Genomic DNA, 11618 nt, shown 5'->3' with positions numbered 1-11618 from the left:
TATTGAATATTTGTTCATGTCTTTGTGCTACTAAGCAATATCTTCTGCATGTTGTGTAAAACGACGGGAGCTAAGGGCGCTAGCAACTGTTGTTGAGAAACCAACAACTATAGCAATTTTTCGGTTGCTTGCAACTCGTCATAAATGTGAGACAAATGAACCTCAACCAAATCTGTTTTTTCCTGGGTGTCTCTGCACCTAAGTAGCTGTAGTCCAAACAAAGCCACCAACACACAAGCCCCAGTGGCCTAATGGATAAGGCACTGGCCTCCTAAGCCAGGGATTGTGGGTTCGAGTCCCATCTGGGGTGGAAATGTTTTATGTTTGGGGGCATGAACAAACCTGCATTGGTTTGTTTACAAAAGGAAATGATCCATTTCATTAACCACACTAGGTATACTGATGTGTGAGTAGAAGGTGTTTTACAAAAAAAAGGCACTGAAGCAAACAAATTGTTGACTTGTTGGTGTTTAGACCATTAAGAAATTGGGGATTGAACGTGTCACAACAACGAGTAACTGCCCAGGAACGAACCGATAAACTGTCAAGGCTATACCACATGTTCTTGTTAGAGTGAGTATAGGCTCCAGCAACCAAAAGACTCTGAGAGGGATTGATTGAGTTTGGATACTAGATGGAATGAAGAAGTGCAGAACCTATAGACATGGTTGCTGTACGGCCAAAGGGACAATGAATACAAAACCAACAGTCCCAAGCCCCAGTGGCCTAATGGATAAGGCACTGGCCTCCTAAGCCAGGGATTGTGGGTTCGAGTCCCATCTGGGGTGGCACTTTTTCATATTTCAGGGCATGAACAAATCTGCATTCAAGTTCCAGGCAACCAAAATCTGTCGATATCAACTGATTGTGTTCCTTTGTAAAACTTGTAACCATCCATGCATCTTCTTAGCATCTGAATCCCTTTCAGGGTCATGGGATCACCAGAGCCATGTCTGGTCACGGTTGGGCAAAGGCGGGGTACGCCCCCAAAAGGTCACCAGTCTATTTGGGCTCTAGTTGTAGAAAAACAAATCTAAACATGGCAATTATCTGTCCTGAATGTGTCACTAGCTAACATAGCCAACCTTTACATGACTAATGTGCATTAGCCGTACCAATTCTGAACTGAAAAATGTTCCATTTAGTATTTTACTACAACATAGAACAGTAGATAAAGTCATCTGTCATCATATGTAAAAACTTAGAATAAACCAGGTATACTTTGACTTCCGGGTTGAAGGTCTTTAACAATAAAAGACAGTGAAATCAAAGAATTGTTGATCTATTGGTGTCTTGACCATTAAGCCATTGAAAATTGAAGGTGACACAACAATGAGTAACTGGACCGAAAAACTGTCCAGGGTGTACCACCCCTTTTCCCATCAGAGGTTGGGATAGGCTCCAGCAACCATAAGACTCCTAGAGGGATTGATTGAGTTTACATAATGGATGGAATGAAGAGCTGTAGCACCTACAGAAATGGTTGTAGTAACAATTGTGACAGGATAGGTGCAGAGGCAACAGTCACAAGCCCCAGTGGCCTAATGGATAAGGCACTGGCCTCCTAAGCCAGGGATTGTGGGTTCAAGTCCCATCTGGGGTGTGTACTTCTCCATTTTCGAGGTATGAGCAGGAAACCGGAATCTGTCCATATCAACTGATCTTGTTACTTTGTAAAAGTAGTAATCATTCATCCACCTTTTTAACCAGCTGAGTCATAGGATACAGAAACCACAAGACTCAAAATGAATTGAGTAAGTTTAGACCAGGGGTGTCCAGATCCAGGCCTCAAGGGTCAGTGTCCTACATGTGTATCAATCAACCTTCTGTTGAAACTCCTTATTGGCCAAACACACCTGATCCAGGTAATTAGCAACAGATAAGGCAGGATTACTGGTAAACTAGCAAGAGGCCGCCTCTGGAGGCCTGGATTTTAACACCCCTGGTTTTGAACAATCGAAAGAATTAGGAACTGTTTGACCTAACGACAAGGTTAGGACAGAACAGACACAAGCAGAATGGCCACATGAGTGACAGTCACAAGCCCCAGTGGCCTAATGGATAAGGCACTGGCCTCCTAAGCCAGGGATTGTGGGTTCAAGTCCCATCTGGGGTGTGTATTCCTCACATTTTTGGTCGTGAACAAATCTACATTCAGGCTTCAGGCGACAGGAATCAGTCCGAATCAATTCATCTTGTTCCTTTGTAAAAGTTGTAACAATCCATCCTTTGAATCTGCTGAATTCCCATTAAGGTTGTGGGGTTGCCAGAGCCAGGCCAAAAGTGACTAGGACAGAATACAGTACCCACAAACCAGGGTATTCTAAAACCAGGCCTTAAGGGCGTGTGTCCTACCAGGTGATCAGTGGCAGATAATGCTGGATCACTGGAAAACTATCAGGGAGCCGGCCCTGGAGGCCTGGATTTGGACACCCCTGTTTTAGACAATGGATGGAATTAGCAACTATTGGACCAACAGACATGGTTGCCACAACAATAGTGACAGAACAGACAGAGGAACAATGGCAACAGTAGTGGAGGACACAAGCCCCAGTGGCCTAATGGATAAGGCACTGGCCTCCTAAGCCAGGGATTGTGGGTTCGAGTCCCATCTGGGGTGTGTAATTTCTATTTTAGGAGACATGAGCAAACAGATGTCAAGAAACAGGAATCATAACAAATGATCCTGTTCTATCACGAAAATTACAATCACTCACCCATCTGCATGTACCAACTGTCATTAATCAAAGCAGGAACACTCTGACTTCTGGGTTGAAAGTTTTTACTATAAAAGACACAGGAAACAACCAATTTTTGTCTTGTTGATGTCTTGACTATTAAACCTCTGGTGATTAAACAACAAGGAGGAACTTCACAGGAATGACCGACAAACTGTCCAGGGTGTATCACGGCCTTCGACAACAGTGAGTGGAATAGGCTCCAGCAACCACAAGACTGAAATGGAGCAAGCTCAGAGAATGGATAGAATGAGGAAGACCATAGACAACCCACAGACATGGCTGCTGGGACAACTGTGACAGAACTACTACAAGGACAATTGTGAGAGAGCCAACAGCCACAAGCCCCAGTGGCCTAATGGATAAGGCACTGGCCTCCTAAGCCAGGGATTGTGGGTTCGAGTCCCATCTGGGGTGTAGACTTTTAAAAAAGGTTGTAGGAGTGATTTAGACTGACACATTTGGCCACAGTGATGAAATTGGTTCAAACTGTTGAACCACTACAGTTTTCTTTATTGAGACAAAGAAAACCTGGACCTGAACTGAAAGAGTTGAAAGAGACGGCCCTTACCTTTGAGCGACGCGTCAAAGCCCATGTCCTCGATCGCTGCTCTTAGCTGCTCTGGCTCCGTCAGCCTGGGATCAAAGCTAATCGTTCCCTTTTCTTCCTTCAGGGACACAACCACAGACTTCACTCCGACCATATGAGAGATTCTGCCCTCTATGGACTCCACACAGGAGCTGCAACTCATCCCGGCGATCCAGACGGTTGTAGTCTGGATGGACATGTCCGGGTCCCTCTGCCAGAAGCTCAGACCGGATGTTTCCTTTGACGTCAAAGCGGCGCTGAACCCCATGTCCTCCATCTTGTCTCGTAACTCCTGTTGTGTTATGACAAGAGGCTGAAACACGACCGCCGCTACGCCTTCCTCCAGGGACACTCGAATCCATGAAACCCCGGGAAGTTCTCCGATTCGTCCCTCGATGGTCTGCACGCAGGACTGGCAGTGCATGCCGTCCACTTTGATCTGCACCGCCGCCTCCACGCCGCACCCCAGCGCCCGCAGATGTGCAGCGATCTCTTTGGTAGTCGTAGCCGAGGAATCAAAGTCCACCTGTACCAAAGCGCCAGGGACCCTCCAGGTGACGGCGAGGACGCCATCTAAAGCTAGAAGTGTCGTTTCCACGGCCTGCTGCGCAGACGAGAGTCCGAGGAGTTTGAATGTGGCGGTGGAGACGGCTTTGGGTGGAGCGCGGAGCTCACTCTGGCTGCTGAACTCGTAGGCGAAGTTGTCGAACCCGCGTTTGGTACCGTCAGGGACATTCTTCTGGAGCTACAGGAGAAAAGAGTAACTAGTCACATCAATGTAAGGAACCACAAGAGATCTAAAAAAGACATCATGGGGAGTACCTGAAGAAAATGTACTAAAATAGCCCAAGCTTCCATGAAAGAGATCATACTCGACGATGTGTCCATTAACAGTGTAGTGCATTCATTTGTGATAATGGACACCTTGAAGGGCATTATCGCGCTTACAGCATAGTCATGTACAAATGAATAAATAAATATAAAATCAATTTTTAAGACTTTAAATTTTTTTTTTTAACATTTAAATCATTTTTTACAATATTTGATACGTGGTGTGACGTGTATTCATGGTTCTTTAGACTTATGTGACCGGAACGTCTTTACGTGGGTATCCATTATCACAGTTTAATGGAAACCCTGTAGCCAATCAGAATTAAGTATTCACTAAGAAAAGGCTATAAAGTGAAACAATTGCCTGAGTTATGAAATCAAAACAGCAGGAGAAACAACAAGAAAAACAACAAGAGAAAAAGTGGGAAAAAAGCAAAATGTTGGTCAATAATGATGATGTTATTTAACGTTTTGTTCCCTTTTTTCTGGATTTAAAATCAACATTTTTTTAAATGTTTAATTAGATTTTTTATTTTTAAATCAATTTCTTTTACAAACTGATATTTTTAAAACATTACTGGTGTGTCAGTTTTGGCAGGACAAAAATATATCTTCACACTGACCAATACAGACGATGACTTATTTACTTGACTATATTATGGATAATCTATGGAGAGAAATGGCGCAAACTGTTGCAAAAAATTAATCAAGTTCCACAATTAAAACTTTTTTTTGTCCTTTTTAGATGAAAGAAGTCTGACTTTTACCAAAATGTACATAGCGTTTATTTATAGCCCTTGATTGGTTTATTCGCTCAAAATGTCAAGTTGTCAACAGGTCAAGTTTTCTGTGGATCTTAACTCTGAGTGGAGTTTTAATCCCATGTGAACCAACCGGGTCCAGTTCTTTAATCCCTGCTGCCTGGACCGGCTCTCTCTTGAAGGACAGAACTGTACGGATCTCTGTTCTCCAGCATCGTTACAGTTTGTGCTGAAGTACAAACTGAAGTTTTAATGTCTTCTAACTCAAGGTGAGGTTTTCCTAAAAAATATAAACTCTTTTTCATCAAACAGGGTCCGACTGAAGCATGACAGTCACATGACTGGCCCTTCGTATAAGCCTCCCAGTGTGACTCTGCTTACATGAACCTCACTGAACTTCAGGCTGACACACTGACTGGACTTTACTACTACAGTTCATTTGATCAAAGTCTCACGGTGGTACACTTTATACTGTTAACAGTAAATCTGTAGAATCACGAAAACTTAAAAAGAAGAAAGACTTTGAACATCTATTCAGTGGTCTATAAAGACGAGGTATACCACCTGGTACATTTATACTAAATCGTGTCTTTATCACACCAAACACTAGGTGGCAGTAAAGGTTATTATCTGTAACTTCAAATAAAAACCAATCGTTAGTTTAATGGCTAAAGCTATGCTAGTTTGAAGAACAGTTAATAACAATTTGGATACAGGCATCAATCTTACATTTTAAATGCTGATAATGCTTATGGCCAGCTAAAATATTAGCTACATGCAAAATTTGCCTAAAAAACAAACAAAAAAAAACTTAGGTTTGGTTAGCCTAAACAGCTAGCATTGAGCTAACAAAAATAGCAAAACTTCAAAATATCCTAAAGAAACTGAAAAAAAGCCTAAATTAGCCAGCTAGCTAACGTATAAATATTATCTAGACTCCAAAAAAGCCTTAAAAAATTATTTAAAAAAGCTTAAATTAGCCAAAACAGCTAGCATGGAGCTGAAAAAATTGCTAAACTTCAAAATATCCTAAAGCAACTGAAAAAAAGCCTAAATTAGCCACAATAGCTAACATATAAATATTATCTAGACTCCAAAAAAGCCTTAAAAATGTATTTTAAAAAAGCTTAAATTAGCCAAAACAGCTAGCATGGAGCTGAAAAATTAGCTAATCTTCAAAATATCCTAAAAAAACTGAAAAAAAGCCTAAATTAGCCGGGTAGCTAACGTATATATATTATCTAGACTCCAAAAAAGCCTTAAAAAAATTATTTAAAAAAAGCTTAAAGTAGCCAAAACAGCTAGCATGGAGCTGAAAAATAGCTAATCTTCAAAATATCCTAAAGAAACTGAAAAAAAGCCTAAATTAGCCACAATAGCTAACGTATACTTATTAGCTAGACTCCAAAACAGCCTAAAAAAGTATTTAAAAAGCTTAAAGTAGCCAAATCAGCTAGCATGGAGTTTAAAAAAATAGCTAAACTTCAAAATATCTAAAAAAAAACCCAGAAAAAGGCCTAAATTAGCCGAAACAGCAAATGTGTAAAGATTAGCTAGACTCCAAAACAGCCTAAGAATTTTTTTAAAAAAAAGCTTAAATGTTTCAAAACAGCTAGCATGCACCTAAAATATTAGCTAAACTCCAAAATAGCAACAAAAAAAGCTAGCATTACCCAAGAGGTGAGACGTATATCAGCAGTTTGGAGGCTAACACTAAGCTAGTTTGCATTAAGAATTGTTTGAACAAATTTCAATATTGGCCTCAATTTGGATTTGTAGTCCCAACAAACCTGATCAATAACAAAGGTTGTAGTCCCACTGATGCCTATTTCCTCTCAAGCTCTGGTGCCGTGCCAAACACAATTACGGACGCAACATTTTTTCTAAGTTTTCAAAGCTAGTTTGAAAACTAAAGTGTCGAAGGCTAACCAGGATAGGTGGTAGTGAAGCCTCATTACATTTGTAAGTGAACTGTTTTAAAATATTCACATGTAGCGCTAAAGCTGGCAGGTTAGCAAAAAATGTTTTGTTATTGTGGCTAATGCACTTTGGCTAACCAAAAAAATAAAAAGTAAAATTCAGCTTAAATTAAATTTAGCTTACATTAGATGCTAGGTAAACGAAGCAGCTCATCTGACTTGTTTGCTCTTTCGTTATGTAACCCCATAAATAAATCCCAAAAAAGGAAGTATTTCAAAGGAGGTGTAAACACCACACTGATTTTACAACGTTTCCACAGCACCGTGGGATCTAATTCTTTTTTTTACAATTCCACAACCTTCTGAGTCTGTTTTATCAGATTGCTAATCATTTACAAGCAGCGCCTCCATCAAAAAGAAAAGACCTTTGACACAAAAGTGGCTCAATACTTTTTACTAGTCCAGTTCAACTTGTGAAACTCTCTAATCTAATAACACTAATAAAAAAATCTTGGAGAGAAAAAGATTATTCCTTGTTCTCCAGAATATCATATATATCTCATAGTTTTTCTTTCATCTCCATCTAAGTTGAAATATAAAAAAAAAATTGCTAAAAAAAACAAACACCTGTATCCTCACTTGGAACTCAACCCAATGCTTAGCTTACCAGTACCATATCCATTGGCCCACTCATTGTGATTGATGTAATAACAGTACAACCTTCATACATATGTGTTGTAATGCCCCACGTTGTCTGAGAACAGCAGAGGCCCCACTCAACAGAAGGTCAAGCGCCAGTGACCCCATGGATCAGGGCCCCAGGTCAATGGTTACCATTCAGGAGCCCCAGTGGCCTAATGGATAAGGCACTGGCCTCCTAAGCCAGGGATTGTGGGTTCGAGTCCCATCTGGGGTGAATATTTTTTAGACTGATCTTCTTTGGTGAGTCTTGGCCGAACCAATCAGAATGTGAGACACTTCATACATACCTGTCCAAAAAGTACTCCCAGCTAACATAGCTCTACTTGACTGATGCCCTTTAGCCGTACCCCCGTGGAACTGAGGAAAGTTCCATTTAGTATTTTATTAGAATGTAGCAGGTAAAGTCATTAAACAGCAAATGTTTGAGTGTAAAAACTCAAGCAGGAATTCTTTGATTTCCAGAGTTGGACCATTTCACCGTTTGCTAGCTTGCTGGAGCCCATATTGCCACTCAACATTCAGGAACGGTCCTGCGATGGACTGACTAACCATTCAGGGTGACCTCCCCTTCGCTCTATAGTAGGTGGGATAGGCTCCAGCTGGTTTTAGACGATGAATGAAAAACTGTAGAACACAGACACGGCTGCTACAATGTGTGAGAGGAACTGACCACACAGGCCGTTGACACAAGCCCCAGTGGCCTAATGGATAAGGCACTGGCCTCCTAAGCCAGGGATTGTGGGTTCGAGTCCCATCTGGGGTGGTCAGTTGTCATCTACTGAACCGTCAGTAATGACTTTCTTTTATGCGATCACATCATCCTTTGGGCCGACATTCAACGAAGACTTCTGTCAAATCCAACATGGACCAGTACTAAAGGATAGTTTTAATAGTCAGTGATTACATGACAGATGCACTTTAACTTTACCAGTCCTGTACCACAGAAAGCTCAATTTAGCACTTTACTCAAAGGTAGTGACACTAAAATTGACCCAATACTGTAGAATCTAGAGATATATTCTTTGGGCCAAAGCAGTCAAAGCCTCACTAGCCTAAGAACCAGGAATCATGGGTAAAATCCCATCAAGGGTTTACATTTCTGTCTCATTGGTGAGCCATGTACAAGAAAGAAAGAGCACTGTCAATAAACCTGAGTGGAACACTTGGACTTTTTGACTCAAGTCAAACTACCAAGTCACCAGTAGGTGACTTGTGACACATTTATCTTTAAAACACAATATTTAGGCTTAAGCCAGGCTGTAATTACCTTCTAGCCCCCCCATGGAGACAGCATACAGATTGGATTAGCTGCTAAACGTAAATTAAACTCAAACAGGTACACGCTAACTCCCCATCGTCAAAATGTTTTATGAAATAAGATAACTTTAGGTTAGCATAGAGCATGTTGATCTCACAGAACTCTCAAAAAGAATCCTCTATGGTCTTCTACTGTTTTGTTAAGTAGAATAAACTAACAGTCAGAGCCAGGACAGGGCTGTGGATTGTTGTTTCTTTGTTAGCTGTTTTGTTGTCTCAAAACTGTAGCCTAACAGTGGTAAGAGAAGACATGAAACTTAAAAATCCTAGTGAAATCACGACATCAGTTTTAGGTTTTGACTAGATAAAATAGGTAATTGTTCTCAAATTTTGTATTTGCTAGCTTACATGTCGTATGCTAACATTATTTTTTGTAAACATGTACGGAAACCTAAAAATGCCAATGAAATCCCGACATTATATTTGTTTAAATTACAAAGAGAAAAGAAATAATTGTTCTCAAATTTTATATCTGCTAGCTTACATGCTATATGCTAACATTATTTTTTGTAAACATGTACGGAAACCTAAAAATGCTTTTTAAATCACAAAATCCTATTTGTTTATATTTGCTAGATAAAATATTTAATTATTCTTAAATGTTGTATCTGCTAGTGCTGTATGCTAATATTATTTTTTTGAAAACATGTACATAAACCTAAAAAAGTTAATGATATCACAACATCATATTTGTAAACATTAACGAGAGAAAATAGGTAATTGTTCTCAAATTTTGTATTTGCTAGTTTACAAACTATATGCTAGCAATTTTTTGCATTGAGTTCAATGAGACAAGACGTGCAGAAATCTAAAAATGTTAATGAAACCACAACATTATGTTTAAATTAACGAGAGAAAATCGGTAATTGTTCTCAAGTTATGCATTTGCTAGCTTCCCTGCTACATGGTCATATTTTTTCTTTATTCTATTTTTTTTTTTTTTGCTTTGATGAGACAAGACATGTATGGAAACCTAAAACAAAACACCTACAACATCCTATTTTTAACATTAACGAGATAAACTAGATAATTGTTCTCAAAAGTTTGTATGTGCTAGCTTACGTGCTACGTGCTAACACTATTTTTATTGGAAACTCTGTGTATATTTTTTCTTTGATGGTAGTGGTTGTTTGAGGTTCTTTCTAACACTTTGGTATGACAGGTTTGGGTTTATAGAAGTGTGTTGACGTTATGCATAATTAATAAGGCTCCGCCCCCTCACACAACTGTTTTTGCTGCTCTCTTACCACAAACTGAGCCGTTGTCCCACAGCAAACACACCTGCGGGGGATTGTATTTCAGATGTTTGCTAACCTAGATTGAAGTCATAGTTCATAAACTCCTGGGTGTGTTTACATAATGGAACCATCTCATGGGGCTCTCTAGAGCTTAGTTTGGGTACCAATGCTTTTTACAAGCTGTAGCCAAAATTGTCCTCATATTTTTGGAATGTAGACTGACGGGGTTGGACTTTTGTGGTCAATTTCTCTCCAAATATTTCACAACCTTTGAGCAGCAAGTCACACGAAGCGTAATATTATGTATTAATTAGGAATCACCAAATTATGTTTGTTGATGCTTTTGACATTAAAAGCTTTGGCTCTAGAGTTGACGTTCTTTGAATTACTGTAAGTTTATAGTCGCAAACTGCTTATGAATTTCACGTAAACCAAGTGGTTTTTACGTGGAGAAAAGCTGCTACATATTGGTGCAAAGCCGCTTTTCTCCAGATCAGAATCCATCGGAATTACAGAATTTACACAAACAGTTAAGGAGTTGCGGTAGTTCAAAGAGCGCGAGTTATTTAGGTGTCGTCGGTGACTTCAACAGTGTCAAAGGGTTAACACATGAGCTTTGGCTACAGTCTTGACACTTGTTGAAATAGTGTAATTTTATAGTAGTAACTATATCACATCACTAATATTGTCTAACGTCTCGCTAGCGACATCACTGATATTTGCTAACGTCTCGGTAGCGACATCACTGATATTTGCTAGCGTCTCGGTAGCGACATCACTTATATTTGCTAGCGTCTCGCTAGCGACATCACTTATATTTGCTAGCGTCTCGGTAGCGACATCACTTATATTAACTAGCGTCTCGGTAGCGACATCACTTATATTAACTAGCGTCTCGGTAGTGACATCACTGATATTATCTAGGACAGGGGTCTGCAACCTTTAACACTAAGAGAGCCATTTTGTTCAGTTTCTTACAGACCAGAAACCATCGTAAGCCACAAAGTCTCACTTTATTGCTTAAAAATGCACAATATTTATGCTTTTCTGCAACAAAGCATTAATTTATAAATTTAGTTTTTAAATATTACAACAATGGAATTAAAACAATGTATATATGTTTGTATATATAACAGCTGTAGCTTCTTTTACTTTTGACAGCAGCACACACTAGTTGTTTTTCAAAATAAAACCCACCCTGTCATAAATGTCCTCCTGCTGCAGCAGATTTACTTAAATGATAAATGCTAGACTGTAAAACATGATATTTTTATCATGACGATGTTGGTGTTTTTTCTATTAAATCTCAAAAATAAACATTTAGTAGAATCTATCCATAAAAAATCCAAAGCATTTAGAATAACCTGAGCTGTTTATTGAAAACACAGAACTCTAAATCATTTTAAATTTGTTCAAAATTGAAACCATTTTACCAAAATAAAATAAAACTCTATTGTAGAGATTTTTAATTGACCAACTAAAAATTAAAAACAGAAATTTAAAAACATTTCTACAGAATTTCT

The 11618-nt window shown here is 39.3% G+C and overlaps 1 protein-coding gene and 8 non-coding genes across 10 annotated transcripts in view; 8 read left to right on the top strand and 1 right to left on the bottom strand.

Moving 5' to 3' along the window:
* atp7b (ATPase copper transporting beta) overlaps positions 1-11618 on the bottom strand; it is a 27855-nt gene that overhangs the window by 15459 nt on the left and 778 nt on the right. For both annotated transcript variants that reach the window (XM_024288986.2, XM_024288987.2), the window contains exon 2: positions 3310-4072. In XM_024288986.2, the coding sequence (XP_024144754.1) occupies positions 3310-4072 (763 nt within the window). The remainder of the gene's footprint in view (positions 1-3309; positions 4073-11618) is intronic.
* Positions 238-310, top strand: trnar-ccu. Its single transcript has one exon. It is a non-coding gene; the product is annotated as a tRNA-Arg (tRNA).
* trnar-ccu lies at positions 716-788 on the top strand. Its single transcript has one exon. It is a non-coding gene; the product is annotated as a tRNA-Arg (tRNA).
* On the top strand, positions 1531-1603 carry trnar-ccu. Its single transcript has one exon. It is a non-coding gene; the product is annotated as a tRNA-Arg (tRNA).
* Positions 2044-2116, top strand: trnar-ccu. The gene has a single exon. It is a non-coding gene; the product is annotated as a tRNA-Arg (tRNA).
* On the top strand, positions 2548-2620 carry trnar-ccu. Its single transcript has one exon. It is a non-coding gene; the product is annotated as a tRNA-Arg (tRNA).
* On the top strand, positions 3083-3155 carry trnar-ccu. Its single transcript has one exon. It is a non-coding gene; the product is annotated as a tRNA-Arg (tRNA).
* Positions 7682-7754, top strand: trnar-ccu. The gene has a single exon. It is a non-coding gene; the product is annotated as a tRNA-Arg (tRNA).
* On the top strand, positions 8231-8303 carry trnar-ccu. The gene has a single exon. It is a non-coding gene; the product is annotated as a tRNA-Arg (tRNA).

Source organism: Oryzias melastigma, linkage group LG2 (genome assembly GCF_002922805.2).
Source record: "Oryzias melastigma strain HK-1 linkage group LG2, ASM292280v2, whole genome shotgun sequence".
Classification (NCBI taxonomy): domain Eukaryota; kingdom Metazoa; phylum Chordata; class Actinopteri; order Beloniformes; family Adrianichthyidae; genus Oryzias; species Oryzias melastigma.
The sequence above is the reverse complement of the archived record's forward strand: the minus strand, read 5'-3'. Positions and strand labels throughout refer to the sequence as shown.